The following is an 18,083-nucleotide window of genomic DNA, read 5'->3' as shown; positions in this document are numbered from 1 at the left end:
CTTTGGAACCACCTTTCAGGTAGTTGAAAGCAGCTATCAAATCCCCCCTCATTCACCCTTTCTGGCTTAGTGAGGGGCTGGCGTACCCAACCACAATTACATACGACACTCCTGGTCATACATCCCACAAGGACATCTGCCTTTTTCACAACTGTTGGCTCATGTTCAATTTGTCATTCATTATACACTCCCCCCAAATCCTTTTCTGCAGTACTACTGCCAAGCACATATTCCCCTTTTCGTAGTTGTGCATTTGCTTTTTCCTCCTAAGTGTAGTGCTTTGCACATAAATTTCATTTAGTTGTTTTCAAGACCAATTCTCCAATGTATAGAGGTAATTTTGAATTCTAATCCTGTCCTCCAAAGATCTTGCAACCCCGCTCAGTGTCATCCACAAATTTTATAAACATACTCTCCATCATCCAACTCATTAGTGAAAATTCTGAATAGAATCATACAAAGGACAGATGTCTGTGGGACCCCTCTTGATATGTCCTCCCAGCTTAATAGTGAATCATCGATAACTACTCTTTGAGTAGTCTTTCAACCAGTTATGCACCCACTTTATAGTCATTTAATCTCAACTATATTTACCTTATTTGTTTATGAGAATGTCATGTGGGACTATGTCCAAAGCCTTACCAAAGTCTAGATATATCACATCTCCTCTCTCCCCCCATCCATTAGGTTGGTTACCCTGTCAAAGGAGGAAATTAGATTGGTCTGACATGATCTGTTCTGGAAAAATCCATGCTGGCTATGATTTATCACCTTCTAGGTTTAATAATTTGTTCCAGTATCTTTCTGAGTATCGAAGTTAGGCTGACTGGCCTATATTCCTGGATGCTCCTTTTTCCCCTTTAGGTTTGCCTTTCTTCAGTTCTCTGGGACCTCACAAGTCCTCCAAGAGTTCTCAAAGATAATTGATAATGGTTAACTACAGGCAGCAAATTAGGTAGGCAGACTGCAATTACAAACACCACTAGTATTTAAGTAATGTAATTACTGATGCTGAGACCAGTACTTAAGACATTAGTGTCAACTCTGCTCTCTTTTGAAATGTACAATGGGGCTTTTTAATGTCCACAGAAGATGACATCTTGGTTTGACATCTCATCTGAAAGACAGCACCTACAGCAGCATAGTGCCCCGCATCACCAGGCTAGGTCATTGGTTCAGTGTCTTCTCAGAAGGAGACCATAATCCAGCCAAACAGCAGCACTTTCTGAAGCACCTGGGCTTTCTTTGGGAATTTTCCATACAAATTCTGGACCTAACCCTGCCTAGTTTCTAGTATGATCAAGACCAAAGCTTCATGGATGCGTACACTCCCACACTAAAACCTCACTCTTGTAGTCCATTGTTTCAGTGAAAAGTAACTGTCATGGGAGGTCATGATTGTCCTGTGGCTAGTTTGGGCCTATCCCAGAGACTTTTGAAGGTAGAGATGGAATACTTGAACTTGACTCAGTATTCAGGTGGGAAGAAAGTGCACAGAAAAGCAATGGGACGATGTGCTCTCAACGCTTTGTACTGCTTAGTAGACTGTTGTATTTTGAAAACAGAGCTTTTTTGCGGTAAGCAGTTTCATTCCTAGATAGTAGTGCACTGCAGTGCTCAGTTGTAATGGTCATAAATACATGGATCACTGTGACCAGGTGAGAGTGTAGGCTCCTGGTTACTCAAAGGCGAAACAAGGTGTTTTTGCAGCCATAGATATTTGAATAGCCAGGAACAATGAGGAGTCCAACCAGATCTCACGACTGCAGATCACATTGATAATTTAAAGGCAATTGATGTAAGAACAGAAAGATTGAATGATGAATGAGAGAATTCCGGAGTGCCTCCGTACATTGGACTCAAAGGAAAGGATCAGGGCACAGTGCAAATAGTTGCCTCCCCAATTGAGGCAAGAAAGTGAAACACAACCAACTACCAAACTGATCTGATAAGGAGCCAATGACTGATCCCAAAGTGAATTCAAAATGAGCAAGCTTTGTGGCTTCACTGTAGCAGAAGAACCAGCAGAGAGATAGGAAACTCTCCAAATTCTACATTTAAAAATAAAAGCCAGCATTCTACTGTGAGGTTGTGGGCACAACCTAAAGTCCTCACATTTATATTTTGTAATTGTTTAAGAGAGCAAGAAAGTCTGACACATCTCACCTCAGATATGCAGCAAATTGATCCCAAGGCTTCACCACGAAAGCCATAGGTTGTCAAGCTTTCAAGATCCTCCGGACAGCTTATTTTTGAGGTATAATGCTTAACTGCCATAACTGGAACATCAGCAGCTTTGATGCCATCACCATTGTCTCGCACCTCTATTTTATCAAACCCATAATTCTCCTAAAAAGAGTAATAATATCATCAATCACAAAAATACATCTCAAATGAAAAATTAGATACTATATACAATGGTTACTCCACATGTATTGAAGTAGTTAAGGGTCCAGTCCTTTAGTCCTTAAAATAGGCAAAATTCTGACATTTCCATGTGGAGAGACTGCAGCACATATGTGCACATAACTTATCTATACAAACTTGTACAGAGCAAAAATGAAACAGTTAAGTAATTTTATGCTGTTCCAAAACAAGTAATATATTAAACTATGTAGTTCTACTATTACAGTATGGGCTAACACACTAAAAGTATTTCAAAATCTAGCTCATGACTTTATAAAATATAAACTGAGAAAAAGATCAGTAACTGAAATGTTAAAGATGGTTCATTCTTGTTCCATCTTCCCTCCCTTTTACAAAGGGAAATGCATGTTTTGTTAATGTATTCCACTTTATCTAATCATCACAGGCTAGATTCTGCACACATTAAAGGAACTGGGACCTATCTTACCAAATCTATAAGAAGGACCTACAAGGATTTTTTAAAATGACATCTGTGTACTTTTTTGCTTCTTCATGGGATATAGAGAAGGTCTGGATGTTGGGGAGGGGAGGGGAAGGCAAAGGTTACATTTTTGTTTTGCTCATCTCTTCACCTTAGAGACATCAAGAATATGAAGTCAGCTCTCCCTCTGCTTTTAATGGGGGACCTATGAGAGGTATCTGTGATATTTACTATAACCTCTGGCAACTTTAATTGAAAGGGGCAAGGATGTTGAATCTTGAACAAAAGCTTGCTTTATTCAAAACATTAATCATGGGATTTAAATTGGTGTTAATAAAAACAAAACACTAACAATCTGACTACAAATCCATACTCCTCTCATTGTTCAACATTCACACTTTGCTTTTATGAGATTACCATTTCACTAGTTCTCCTGTCATCACAGAGTAGGCCATCTTACACCAAACCTGGTGTTCTGCGTAAGTGGCCAGAGGAGCGGCAGTGGGGACTTAAAGTTTCAGGCTTTCTTTATAGATCAGAAAGAAACAGACTTTTTTTTTCCGTTTGTAGGTTGTCCTTAATGAAAAAAATTTTTTTAAAAAGAATGAGCAGTGGATCGTGCTGTACAATTTTTTGTCAAAATGATGCCTTAAAAACACTCAAATAAGTCCAATGTGATAGATTCAAAAGACTTGTTAAATATCCCTCTAAATGGCAGATGGCCCTTCAAACAAACAGGACTGAACATATATATAGTTTTCTTGCTGGGAGAAGTTTTTCCACTATTTTAATTTTGAGATGACAAATATTAACATCTAACAAAAAAAATAATATTAAAAAGATGCAGGTCTAAAATCATAAATAACTAAACCAAGATGGCTAAATTAAAGAAGGAGCTTAAATGAGAGGAACCACATGACTCAGGGGCATTGTAACAAAGTTTTGCTGTTTGCTGTACAGTAATTTGGATATAACAAAACAAATGTTATAATGCAGGCACAAGCAAGGAGATTCACAGTCAAAGAACAACAGGATCTCTAACTCAACCTGTTTCTCCCATTTATTGAATGGCTCTCTGAACAGATTATGATCTAATATACAAGAGTACACAGCACAGCAGGGTGAGTTAAAACTAGTGTGATAATTTTAAAAGAAATCAGCACTGATAAACTACAATATCTTGGATCAGCACTTCCCATACTGGTTCATAGACCATGTGGTCCACAGAACAATTGCCTGTGGTCTACGAAAGCTCACTGGCTGAATAGTACTGACTTTTTCCCTTGTTTCGAGCTAGTAAAATGCACTGAAGACATTTCTAGCACTACTTTTCCATGTAAACAATTGCCATAAGTGCTACAGGGATGTTATGCAACCCTAAAATGGGAGGGAAGGTATCCAAAAACAATCTCTTTATTGAGATATTGTCTGCACTAAGGAACAATTTAAGAACCCCTGAATTAGAATTATTATATAATTATATCTATAAAAACAAATGGGCATATCAGGTTTTAGAATCCCTGTTTCCTTAGGGTGAATGGTACTGGTGCTTTCTCCCAGTGAGAACGGATATTTTTGCCAATAATTCAGTTAGTCTGGATCTCCTACTACAAAGCTAACTGACAGGTTTCAGAGTAGCAGTCATGTTAGTATGTATCCGCAAAAAGAAAAGGAGGACTTGTGGCACCTTAGAGACTAACAAATTTATTTGAGCATAAGCTTTCATGAGCTACTACTCACTTCATCGGATGCATGCAGAGGAAAATACAGTGGGGAGATTTTATATACACAGAGAACATGAAACAATGGGTGCTACCATACACGCTGTAACAAGAGTGATCAGGTAAGGTGAGCTATTACCAGCAGGAGAGCGGGGGGTGGGTGGCTTTTTGTAGTGATAATCAAGGTGGGCCATTTTCAGCAGTTGACAAGAACGTCTGAGGAACAGTGGGGGCGGGGGAGGGAAGAGATAAACATGGGGAAATAGTTTTACTTTGTGTAATGACACATCCACTCCCACTCTTTATTCAAGCCAAAGTTAATTGTATCCAGTTTGCAAAATTAATTCCAACTCAGCAGTCTCTCCTTGGAGTCTGTTTTTGAAGTTTTTTTGTTGAAGAATTGCCACTTTTAGGTCTGTAATCGAGTGACCAAAGAGACTGAAGTATTCTCCAACTGGTTTTTGGATATTATAATTCTTGACGTCTGATTTGTGTCCATTTATTCTTTTACGTAGAGACTGTCCAGTTTGGCCAACGTACATGGCAGAGGGGGACTGCTGGCACATTATTAGTATCATTAGTAATATCATTAGTATGAGTAATTAATTAGTAACTAGATATTAGTAATATCATTAGTAAGACAGCCATTACCTTATTAATTCCGTATCATTCCCATGCTTCCCCATTGTGAGCAACATTATCTGATTTATATTAATTCTTTTTTGTTATATCTGACACACTGTAACCTGTTCATCTTGGTTTCCATTTCTTTGTAATTAGAATAATATAACACTATTACTTTACAGAACCTTCATTAAAAGACAGCAAAGAGCTGAACAAGCATTAATTAGTTAAATCTCCTCCTGACGTAGCTACTTTTTAATACTACCACTTTATAGATGGAGAAATTGAAGCAAGGAGAGGCCTCAGTGATTTGTCCAAGGTCATTCAACAAATCAGTAGCAGAGCTGCAAATAACATCCACATCTCCTAAGTCTCATCTCCAGGCTCTAGTCACAAGAACGTTTTACTTCATCTTTTATTTTACATTACAGTTTTATTTTAATGATAGTGTTTTCCTTTGTGGATTTAAGTCAGACTTCCATCATTATTGCAAAATTGTTTCTTTTTTTTCATTTTTAAGATGTTATTCAAAAAGGTGACATACAGACAGCTCTGAAAACTAAGGCCATGTGTACAATAGTGAGCTTACAATGGCATGGCTGTAAAGATGCAGCTGCGCTGCTGTAAGATCGCTCATGTAGCCACTCTATGCCAATGGGAAAGCTCTCTCGTTGACAAAATAAAACCACCTCCACGAGCAGCAGTAGCTATGTTGGCGGTAGAAGCTTCTCCTGCTGACATAGCACTGCCCACACTGGCGCTTCTGTGGTGTAAATTATGTTGCTCAGGGGGTATTTTTTTCACACCCCTGAGCGACATAAGTTATACTGACAAAATTGGTATTGTAGATATGGCCTACGTCTTCTCTTTATTCAGAGGTATAGCACATGCAGTGGCAATGTAACACTGCCCCATCAATGAACTAACATGCTTCAGACCTGACCTGGAGCAAACAAATCAAGAGGGTAGCAGAGACTGAATCTTGGGCTAGCTGCTGAGACAGTGATAGCCAACAAGAAAGCCAACTCTGATATATACACTTGTCCATTAGGAACTGGACTGATACCATCAACTCATTGTGTGTCAATAAATAGAAATCAGGTGTCAACTTTCAGAAATTCCCTTGGTTGAATTCCAGACAGTGACCTAGCAATGAAATATAGACACAAACCAGATTATGCAAATTGCTCTGGGAATTTATGCAGAACTCCAGTGTGAGCAGATGCCTTTCCCAACCTTCTGTAAAAGAAGGTCTGAACACACTGTAGTCAAAAACTAATCCCCCACTCCCTGGGGCTTAGCTTTTTTAAACAAGAAACTAACAATAAAATAACAGTTGCTTAAGCTTTCTTGGTTGCGCTAAAGGTTCTTATATCAGGACTGTTTAATCCACACCCTAGAGGGGTTCTCAGAACAAAATTTTTGGTGGCCTCAGAATGCAGCCACCAACTCTTGCTGGTGGCCACTCTGACAAATTTTCCTAAAATACTTCATTAACTTTAGGAAAAACAAATAAATATGCACATATACATGTCCAAATCATAATTTATTTATGTAGGAGTTTTTTTTGCAGACTCAATAATAATGTACAGTTGTAAGTTGGTTCCCCTGGTCCTGGTGCCTTTCCCTGTCCTCCTCAGATCCCCGATCCCTGATGTCTTCACTCACTCCCCTAGTCTCCCCATCACCTTCACAGGCCCCGCTACTTCCTCCCCACATTGCCCTGAGCTCAATTCCATGGCCTCACATCCCAGGCTCACCCTACTCCTTGCCTCTTGACCATGACGCCTAGTAAGACTGGCCCTGCTGAAGCTCCGCCCCCCTGGGCTGAAGCCCAGTACCAGACCCCCATGGCTGAAGCTGGCGGGAGAGGGGGCTGAAGTCCATCCCCGGAGTCCCTTGGCTTTGCCCCTTCTCCCATCTCTAGCCAGGAGGCTATCATGGCTGCAGGAAAAACCCCTGGTGGCGGCATTTGAGAAACGCTGCCTTAGACACTATCTATCCAAAGAGCCACTCCCGCCTCCATTGTATCTGGCTGGACTAACAAGCCACCTATTTCAGTGAGTCTGATGAACCCACCCACAGCTTTCCCTGTTAACAGGGTGGTATGTTTCAGGCAAACACCATCAGTGTAGGACATGGAATTTCAGAAAAGCCAGAGCTTGTAAAAAAACAAATTTTAGGACATTTCCAAATTTTGGATAATCAGAGTTAAACTGTATCTGTCACCTGAGCCACCTAGTCCGCCTTACACTGGAATCCTTACTCACACAAAGTAGTTTCCTTGAAACAAGTAAAGATTACTCTTGTGAACAAGGTTTGCAGTACTACGCCATTAATTTTCTTCAGAGGCGAGGGTAAGACTCTTCTTGTAAGGATTACTCCTATAAATGAGAAATTGGGCCCTTAATATTCTTTGGAAGAGGCAAAGTTTGAACAGTAATTTTGTAAAAGTTTCATGTTCTCTGCTGCACTCTGAAACCTATGCAGAGTTAGCGTAATTGTGGGCATGCATTATGTTTTCAATCTTATTTAAATTATAACCAATAAAAATAGTATGTTAATATAAAGTATTCTTATTTCACAAAAAAAAAAAAAACCCAAAATAATGAGAATCCATGGTGTTATAGTGTGTGACTGTACAAAGAGCCTCCAGTGCCTCCATAAAATCTTCATCAGAAACTTTGTTTCGAGTTATTAAAATCCAGATTAATCTAGGGCATCTCCACTGGATTGCTGATTCAAATACTTCCTGTTGTAAAGAAACTTCTAGGTATTTTGCAGTACAATTTCTTTGAATTTGGGCTGAGCTCTCTGCATCTATGGTAGCAGAACAATATCTTGAGGTGACAAAGTTAGGTTTTTTTCTGTTTAAGTTTTGGCCCATATGACTCACTGAGATACTGGGGTAATGGGTGAACTACAAACCACAACCTGATATTCAGACCCATGTTGCCAGTGGCTAGTGAGAAACGGCATGTGATGGTTGGGAGGAAGGAGAGGTGTACTGGGTCAATTGCTGGTGGAAACTGCCAATGTCTACAGATTGTTTATTAAGCAAAAGTTATGTACACGATTCCTAAAAATCAGATGTCAGCCTGTCATCCCCTCAAGATGATGTTGGCAATTTAGCTCACTATCAAGAAGTTTTGAATCTTCCTCTTTTGATTAAGATCAGTATTAAGTAGGATGTGGCAAGGGAACTCACACAGTATCTAGACATATCACATCTCCTTGAACCTTGTCACACTAGTTACAGATGTGGGTATGACACAGAAACAGCCCTTGTTGCTTTATTTTATCTCCTTCTTGCAATTGGTAATGATGATAATACCAGTATGGATGTTTGATATCTATCAACTGCCTTCAACATCGTGGATCATGAGCTTAGATGCAGAAGTGGCTGGGTTTGTTCTTGAGTGGGTCTATTCTTTCCTAGCTGAGAGATCCAGAAGGCTCTTTCTTATTATTGCTGGGGGTTCCTCATTTTCACTCCTCTTGTTAGAAGTACGCTTGATTTCACTACGAGAGATGGGGTCATACACAATAACCACTGAAAATTTCTACTGACTTTCTGTGGGCTTCCACAAGTTTTGAACAGGTCCAGATTCTGATACCCTTACTCACAAGTGAAATACTATTGTACTCCATGAGAATTCCCAATGGAGTAAGATACTACTAAACATGAGTAGTTAGGAGGCATGAATGATGACAGTACCTTTAATAAACCGATCATAAGAAAATACTGTGTCTCCATCTTAGCTGATGCAGACAGTGCAAATGAGCACCTTGTTCAGTGTTTGAGGGAGGCTGGAGCACAGATAGGAGATGCTTGAAATCCCATTCAGATAACACGGTGATATTTGTAGTTTAGAGGAAGCAATCCAAGAAATTGTGGAAATTATATTGGCCCCCATGTCTGCCACTCGGTATTTGAGTTTGCAATTTGGGAATAACTCAAATATCTACTATACTTTCTAAGAAAGGACATTGGGATTTCTACATGGTGAACAAACCAGTTCTTACAACATGCATCAGTGACATTTTGTACTTAGTAACGAAATAATGTTATTTTTCATTCGCTGAAATATTTAAAGAATAGAAAATTTTCTGCATCAAGAGAAACTGATCTATTTGCCAAGTTTTTTTTATCTGAGAAAGAAAGCATTGTCTTCTTCTGGCTTCAGCCAATATTTTTTGGTAACATGCTAACTTTTAAAATATCCTGTTAAAAAAAATATTATAAAAGGTACTGTTCTGATTAGTACCATCTGAAGACTTTGAAAAAATAAAAAGTTGAATGTTCTAGTTACAAAAGCCTGAAAAACAGCCTCTGACATGGCCAATGACAACATTTTTCATACTTGTTTTTCTGCTGCATGCCAAGATTGCATCCTATTAATCAAATGTGAAATGTGACAACTATGTAAAATTCCATTGACTTCAGTGAGGCTCTAAATGGGCATGGAGGTCCACTAGGTGGTTTTCTTTGCAAGAACGGGGTTTAGGTGTTCCCACATTTGTGCCCGTAAGTGCGAAAACTAAACTAGTATGGCCAACAATCTCTAAACCAACCACTGTTCAGGCAGTGTCATTTCTGGTGTTTTTATAAAGACAGATATGTTAAAGCAAGTTTACAATGATTCATTAGGTCTGCTCATTGGCCCAAATTATGTCCTCAGTTACACCCCTACATGCTCAGTGACCTTAAGAGGAATGCCTAGATGCAACTCCTAGCAGAATTTTGCCCATTAACTTTAGCATTAAAATATACATATTTATAATTGATGTATATTTTTAAAAGGAGTCTTTTACACCCTTACATAACAGGAGAAATTTCCCCAGTATACTACCATCCAGTTTTCCATCTTAAGTCTAACTTAATACCAGAGAAGACTTACCAGTTTAACATCAATGCTTGTGGCATTGGCATCCAAGGAATTCTCTATCAGCTCCTTCACTACACTAACAACTGATGTGATCACTTGAGAACTTGAAAGGAGCCGGACAGTTTCAGCTGGCAACTGCTTCATCCCTGGGCTTTTAGAATCAGAGGAGCTGGATGGAAAGAGATAATAGAACAAGAATTTAAAGAGTGTATTACAAACATGATGACATTTTTATTCAATCACTTTTCAATTATCAAAAATGCATTACATTTAGTTAGGTGAATCATGCAATTAGGGAAACAGTAAGAACTATACATTCACAAGGAGAGATCTTGTGTAGGGTCAGGCCCTATATCAGAAAAACACTAGCTTGACAGTAGAGAACTTCTACATTAGACAATGCAAGGATTCAGAGTAATATTGAGCAACGGACAAAACAGTACATAATCCCATGGTTATTTTTTCAGGTACATTTGTTTTCTATTCAATACCAATGAGAGCACTTACATGTTCCTTGATTAAATAATTACAGTATATGGTCCTGATCCTAAATCACATCTGTATAGGTGGACCCCTCTTGACCATGAGGAGCCCAGGATTGGTGCCAAAATCTGAAAGTCACAAACCCCTCTTTTTTCTAACCCTTCTGACATCAGGCTTTTTAAAGTCTACCTAAAATTACTGAGCTATTACTCACATATGTTGTGAGGCTGTAACGCATATTGACTTAACTGGAGTTATGCACAATCTAAGAGCAGAATATGGCCCACAGAGGGCTCGGTTTTGGTCTGTTAGAAATGGTCATATTCAGTGATAGCGTGGACTAGGGCAGAAGCATGAGAATAGAAGCCAAGGACTCCAAAACTCTAATCCTGACTCTTCTATAGACTCACCATGTGCCTTAAGCAGGTCATAAATTTCTGAATGTATCCGATGAAGTGAGCTGTAGCTCACGAAAGCTTATGCTCAAATAAATTTGTTAGTCTCTAAGGTGCCACAAGTACTCCTTTTCTTTTTGCAAACACAGACTAACATGGCTGCTACTCTGAAACCTGTCATTAATTTCTCTGTTTCTATATATCCCTTATCAGTAAAATGGGAATAATACTTACCATACCAGCCACAAAGGGGTTCTATTATTACTTATAAAACACTTACATACTGCCATAAAACATACACAGTGCTTTACAAATAAAGATAAAGACATATTCCCTGCACTGAACTGTTCACAATCTAACATCCTGATCCTGCAAATGCTTATGCATATACTTACCTTTACATACCTTGAACCTAATTATACTCACATGTAAAGTACACGCATAATGGCAGAATTGGGGCAATAAGGTGGATATTAGTTAATGTTTATACAGCTCTTTGAAGATTTAAATTGTTATATACATGCCAACTATAATATTATTAGCTTTGTCTTTAAAAAGGACAGTGACAGAGAATTTCAATAAGCATTTCAAATAATTTTTAAACTACTGATTTTACAGTGTCCTCTCAGACACTTGAGCATTTCCTCTGCAAAGTTTACCCTTAATCAGTTGGTAAATATTGATATTTCCCCACTGTGTTTTAAATTGAAATTAGCATGACTGATTGTGTAAAAACAAAACAAAAAACTCCAGCTTCAGCTTGCTGAATGTTTTTATTTGACCATAAGTATCACTGACACTAAGTTCTGGGGATAGTCTACGTTGACAGAAGCAAGCAGTGGACCTATAGAAGGGATCTCAGCCACAGCTATTCATGCACAACAGCCCCACATCTTTTCCCCTTCCTTTGTGAGAGCAGACAACTCTATATAAAGGACACTCCATAGGATAGTGGTAAAACTCACAATCTAACATAGGGTGCACACTGCTTGCCCACTATGGAGTCCAGCTCCACATGGCCTACCTGAAGCAACTATTCAGGGAACAGGGGATCTGTCAACAAACAGGATCAGAGGCCACTGATTTCAGAGGAAGGGGGGCAACTACATAGATTGCTCCATAAGGACATGGGAGCAGTTCTGTTGCCACTGTGAGCCCCTATATGGAGGGTTTCTTTCCTCCACACCAATGCCTTTATAGAGAAAAGGGCATTTGGACTGGGCTGTGGAAAGAGGACTGGTCTCTATATATTAGTCACAGAGACCTCCCTTCAACCTGGGCATCCTTCTGCCTGTTCATTAAGAATAGTCAGTCTTTAAATAAAAAAAGACAGGATTATTTCTCTCACAGGACAAGGGCAAAGATCAAAAGGTGGCAGAGCTGGACTCTCTGGTGGTTAAACCATACACACTGCAACCAAAGCAGGGCATATGTGGAAACTGGTGGAATTACAATTGTTGTTGTGAGGGTCATAAATTTGAATCTCTGGATATCTGTGCATGGAAAATCTCAACCATAACTTTAACAGTGTGCGTATAGGGAAGGGGAAAGGAGTTGTTACCCCATTAGCTGATCATACAGTGTATATCCACTTCTAAGATAATCGCTACAGCAGTGGGAACTTCATGCTCTGGAAAAACTGTTGCAAAAACTAACCATACACACAAGCCTCTTTCAAGTCCCTAGCCTATTTTATTCCATATAGATTATTATACCACACCCATCACCATAGTGTCTGAGTGCCTTCAAGTAGTGTGTTGGGTTTGTTTGTTTTTTTAATATAGATGCTGCTATGTGTTTGTTAGAGAAGGCAGGTCAAAGAAGTGCACCTATTACGTGGAGAAAAAGTTGGTGAAGGTTTGTGATGGTCCTGAGTTCTTGGGGGCGTTCATCCCCATGGTCTGAGACTGACCCTGAAAAAGCCTCTGTTTACTGCACTGTCTACTCCCTCCCCACTTTTAAACCCACATTTACCTGCTTATCTCACACTTTAGTATCATTTCACCTGTACTGCTGTACCTTATTCACATCAAAGTGCAGAACTACACACATGGAGTGACAGCAAATACCAGTGAAGCTAACAATCCAATGATAGGTTTCAGAGTAGCAGCCGTGTTAGTCTGTATTCGCAAAAAGAAAAGGAGTACTTGTGGCACCTCAGAGACTAACAAATTTGTTTGAGCATAAGCTTTCGCGAGCTTTTGTGAGCTGCATTCGATGAAGTGAGCTGTAGCTCACGAAAGCTTATGCTCAAATAAATGTTAGTCTCTAAGGTGCCACAAGTCCTCCTGTTCTTTTAACAATCCAATGTTATTTTAAACTCCCTGCACTAGCAATTGAAACCTGCCCCCCTCAGCCTGTGCTCCCCTCTCCACCCCCTGGGCCTTGCTGAGGCTGAGGGATGAGACAGTTGTCCACCTCCGGCCTCGTTCCCAGAGGAGCTGAGGGAGCACCCACGACTCCCGCTACACTCGGCAGAGGCTGCTCGGCGTTTCTCACCATCAGGCTCCTCCTCGCCGCCGGCCTTTTCCTCGGGGCCCGGCCGAGGCACTTGTCTCTTCCCTTCCCGCTATTACCTGTGGCCTATGGCGGAGGCAAACAGGGACCCCCCCCCGCTACACGTGTTGCGCTAGAGCCGCCTTCCGCCCCAAAGATCAACCCAGTGCCGCCTGCTTCCGGGCCATCGGCGCCTGCAGGTGAGCGTAGCGCCATTACCTGCCGCTCCCGCCGAGGCTAGCTCCCGCGTCCCGGCTCTGCAGCCCTCTGCGGCGCGCAGGGCCCCGGGGGGGGGATCGCTGGCCCCGCCTCGCTGCTGGCCCCGCCCGCCCCGCCTGCACCACTAGGCGGCTGGCGCGTACGGCAGCAGCGCCGCGCTCCGCAGCGGGCAACCCGCCGGAGAGCTGGTTGGGAGCGGCGAGCTCGGCAGTGGGGCGATCGGTTCGGCGCCGCGGAGGGGAGGCGAGCCCAGGCGGTAGGTCCCCTTTCCCCCTTGCTGTGGGTCGGATGGAGCAGCGGGGAGGAGGGTTGTGCCCAGGGGAAAAGGGGGCTGCCGTAGTTGTGTGAGGTGGTTTGTGTACAACCCAGATCCAAAGGGCCCCACAAAGAGGGCTGCACTCCTCCGGTAACAAAGCAGCAGCAGGCCCCTGCACACACACAATCTCTTGCGCTGCGGCTTGGATAGGGGCCTACCCCTGTTTTTCTATAAAGGGTCCTATCTTTCAGTGCATGGGATCTCTGCCCTGCAGCAAATGGATCTAGTTTGCTGGCGGGCTTTGACGTCTGCCTTTGCCCTGATTGTATGGCAGATTGGCCCTGATGGAGCAGAAAACGAAACGAAGGGAAGTTTTCAAATTCACACTGAATGCAGGTAGCTAGAATCAGGATCTTGAGTGGCTATTGTCTGTGAGTGAAGGTGCTTTGTAGAGAGAGTGTGTGTAGTCTCCCATGCTGCAATCTGCAAAATAGCGAAGATGCATGATGGTGGGGAGTAAAGGTTTTACCCGTATCTGCCTCTCAGCTGGGATATAGAGTAGCTGGCCTCTTGCTTTAATAGGGAACTCATTGCTAGTATATGATAGAAGGATAGTTATTCCTCTTTTCAACGATTGGCACCTGCCTTAAAAACTCTGTATTCAAGTGGTCGAGAACTAAAGCATTTTACAGGCCTGGGGACACTCACTGTCTTCTGAAACGTTTTAAAATTTCGTGGGCCAGATTCTAATCTCTATTACCCTGAAGACTATATCTGGAGTTAATTCCATTGGCTTCACTGGGCTTGCTCTGCATTTGGGCGGGTGTGACATCAGAATCTGATCTCTCTTTGGTAAATTGTGTGTGACGATGAAGCTAGAAGGGGCAAAAACAATTGACCAACACTTAACTTGATAAATGGCTTTTCAAACAGATTAACTGTAGCAGTGGCCACTATATGTGTGTATGCATATGTGAGGAGAACATAAGAATGGCTATACTGGGTCAGACCAAAGGACCATTTAGCCCAGTATCATGTCTTCTGACAGTGGCCAGTGCCAGGTGCCCCAGAGGGAATGAACAGAACAGGTCATCATCAAGTGATGCATCCTTTGTTGCCCGTTCCCAGCTTCTGGCAAACAGAGGCTAGGGACACCATCCCTGCCCATCCTGGCTAATAGCCATTGATGGACCTATCCTCCATGAATTTATCTAGTTCTTTTTTGAACCCTGTTATAGTCTTGACCTTCACAGCATCCTCTGGCAAGGAGTTCCACAGGTTGACTGTGTTGTGTGGAAAAAATACTTCCTTTGTTTGTTTTAAACATGCTGCCTATTAATTTCATTTGGTGGCCCCTAGGTCTTATGTTATGAGAAGGAGTAAATAACACTTCCTTATTTACTTTCTCCACATCAGTCATGCTTTTATAGACCTCTATCATATCCCCCCTTAGTCGTCTCTTTTCCAAGCTGAAAAGTCCCAGTCTTATTAATCTTTCCTCATATGGCAGCCATTCCACACCCCTAATAATTTTTGTTGCCCTTTTCTGAACCTTTTCCAAGTCCAATATATCCAGTATTCAAGATGTGGGCATACCATAGATTTATATAGAGGCAATATGATATTTTCTCTCTTATTATCTATCCCTTTCTTAAGGAGGGTGGGAATTGTTTTGCTTTTAAACTTTCTGTAACTGGTTTTTCATTAATCAGACCTTAATGTGAAGTTTCTGTCTTACAGTTGTGCTGTACTGTTCTCTAAGGGTCTAGCTGGCTTGGAAAAGCCCTTATTGCAGCATGGTAGCAAAAGGGGTTAAAAAAAGAAGTCAGTAGCACTAAATCACTTCTGCCCCATTTATCCCTGCCCAGCCTCAGCACCCAACATGGGAGAGGCAGCATCAGCGTGTGTACTAGAAACACAATTTACCTTAAATATAGGCTGAAAATAGAGCTAACAATTAGAGTTTGACCAGGAGGTCTCTTGGTCAGGGGCCATCTGTAAAGAAAAGGAACTACAGTCCTACTTGTCAGACTGAGGGGATGCACCTAGAGCCCCTGAAATCAGAGGACCAGCTAATTCCTTTTTCCTTCTGAGACAATAAACTGCATGGAATTCAAGTTTACTGTATATGCCTTTCAGCTGACACCTTAGAACTGAGCTCTCACCAGCTTGCATTGACAATGAAAAACATCTGAGGCTTTTCATAAGAGTACAGATTGCACTATTCTCACTGCTTAATATATCCTATTTCCCCTCAGTTCCCAAACAACGGTCACCTCTCATATGCACATCTCACATACACCTTTTTCTGAAATGTGCTGAATGCCATTTGGGTGCTGTCTTCCGCTCTAGAGGTGGCTGCCTTTCTGTGGTCTGGCATGTAGAACTTTAAAGTGCATTGAGATGAAAAGTTATATAATGTTATATGCGTTCATAGTTTGTAAAGAACATCCATTGTGTTTCATTCCTCTTAAAAAGTTTCAATATGCCAAAAAATGGCTTGGATTCTGGCCAGAACCAGACCTCATCTTTGTGGTTGAGAGAGAGAGTCAATCATAGAATATCAGGGTTGGAAGGGACCTCAGGAGGGCATCTAGTCCAACCCCCTGCTCAAAGCAGGGCCAATCCCCAATTTTTGCCCCAGATCCCTAAATGGCCCCCTCAAGGATTGAACTCACAACCCTGGGTTTAGTAGGCCAATGCTCAAACCACTGAGCTATCCCTTCGCCCCCTCTCTTATTAAGCTGATTAAATTAGAAGACATTGCAGAGGCCAAGGCTTGGGTGATTTCTACAATTTATATACAGTACTAGAACAATTTGGATTCTCCCCTTAAACTGTTTTGTTGATGGTGGGAACCACTACCACATTTGAAGGCAGAGAGTGTTTCTGATTTGAGCGTTGTAATTCATCCTTTTATGTGCAGATTTGGAAATAGGTTTGTGCAAGAACTCACTGCAAACAGCATCACCCCAGATGAATCTGTGGTTTGCAAGATTGATCTGTCTATCTAACCTTGCTAGGCTGATAACTTCAGTTGGCCTGTTTTAGGCGGCGAGAAATATATTTTTCTAGAAAATGAGTAGAAGTAGTTCTAGCCTTACAAGCCATGACACCATGAATGAGGCACCATTTTTTAACAAGTGATGGATAAAAATGGAAGATGGCATTTTAGAACCCAGGACCAAAGGGGTGGGGCAGAGGAGGACAGGGACTTCTCCACCTCAGGTGCCTCACAGGCAAATAAATTATTGTGAAGCACTTTTCACTTAGAGATCTCAAAGCCCTTTGCAAACATTAAGCCAAACAAAACCCTATCAGGTAGGAAAACTGAGGTACAGAATGCTTGAGTTATTCTAGTAGCTGAATCGTTGGGTGTATTTTGTTTTTGTTTTTTTAAGTAACAAATTGCAAATCCCAGTGGCGATTGAACCTGGTGATGGTTCAATGGTGATGGCTACAAGCATGGTTGAGAGGTCTATTTGTTGAGAATATTTCCATCACTTCACACTGATTCAACTTACATTATAGTCTTCAGACTGATGTTTGGGGGTGTGGTGTGGATGATTGTGTTGATTTGTGTGTGGGTTATATTGCACTGGAAAAGTTGTATGGATTTGTGTGAGTAGAAAATGAGGGGTTTGTGCTGCATGTGTCAGGTGATTGTGTTTGTGTCTAGGAGGTGGTGCTGGAAGATGTGTGTTGATTTGTATGGGTGGCAGTTGGACGCACAGGTGTTACAGTTCGGACAAATAGTCCACCATGCATGCATTCTCCCTCATGCAACCTAATAAAATTGCCACATGCAAATTTGCTGTACAGTAAGGATGGTGACCGGCTGAATTACCTATGTTGTAACAATGGTCTCTAGGGTACTTGGCATAACATATATACAGATCATACTTATAGGTTTCAGAGTAACAGCCATGTTAGTCTGTATTCGCAAAAAGAAAAGGAGTACTTGTGGCACCTTAGAGACTAACCAATTCATTTGAGCATAAGCTTTTGTGAGCTACAGCTCACTTCACGAAAGCTTATGCTCAAATAAATTGGTTAGTCTCTAAGGTGCCACAAGTACTCTTTTTCTTTTTACAGATCATACTGTAGCTGTACACCACATAGGTATAATTTGTACAGTTAAAATGGGTGAGA

At 41.3% G+C, this 18,083-nt stretch overlaps 1 protein-coding gene across 5 annotated transcripts in view; it reads right to left on the bottom strand.

The window, feature by feature from the left end:
* Window positions 1–13,737, bottom strand: part of PMS1 (PMS1 homolog 1, mismatch repair system component) — an 89,111-nt gene extending 75,374 nt beyond the window's left edge. For 4 of the 5 annotated variants that reach the window (XR_013347514.1, XM_077830142.1, XM_077830144.1 and 1 more), the window contains exons 1-3: window positions 13,676–13,737; window positions 10,095–10,251; window positions 2,167–2,349 (exon numbers count right to left, since the gene is read on the bottom strand). Coding sequence is in view for 4 of the 5 variants with exons in the window: in XM_077830142.1 (XP_077686268.1) it covers window positions 2,167–2,349; window positions 10,095–10,226 (315 nt within the window). In the remaining variant the exon portion in view is untranslated. Of the gene's footprint in view, window positions 1–2,166; window positions 2,350–10,094; window positions 10,252–13,459; window positions 13,563–13,675 lie in introns of those variants that run through there. The other variant, XM_077830143.1, reaches the window with a different exon arrangement.
* Between the last annotated feature and the right edge of the window lie 4,346 nt (window positions 13,738–18,083).

This window comes from Eretmochelys imbricata, chromosome 11 (genome assembly GCF_965152235.1).
Source record: "Eretmochelys imbricata isolate rEreImb1 chromosome 11, rEreImb1.hap1, whole genome shotgun sequence".
Classification (NCBI taxonomy): domain Eukaryota; kingdom Metazoa; phylum Chordata; order Testudines; family Cheloniidae; genus Eretmochelys; species Eretmochelys imbricata.
This window is presented reverse-complemented; position numbering and strand designations above follow the sequence as displayed.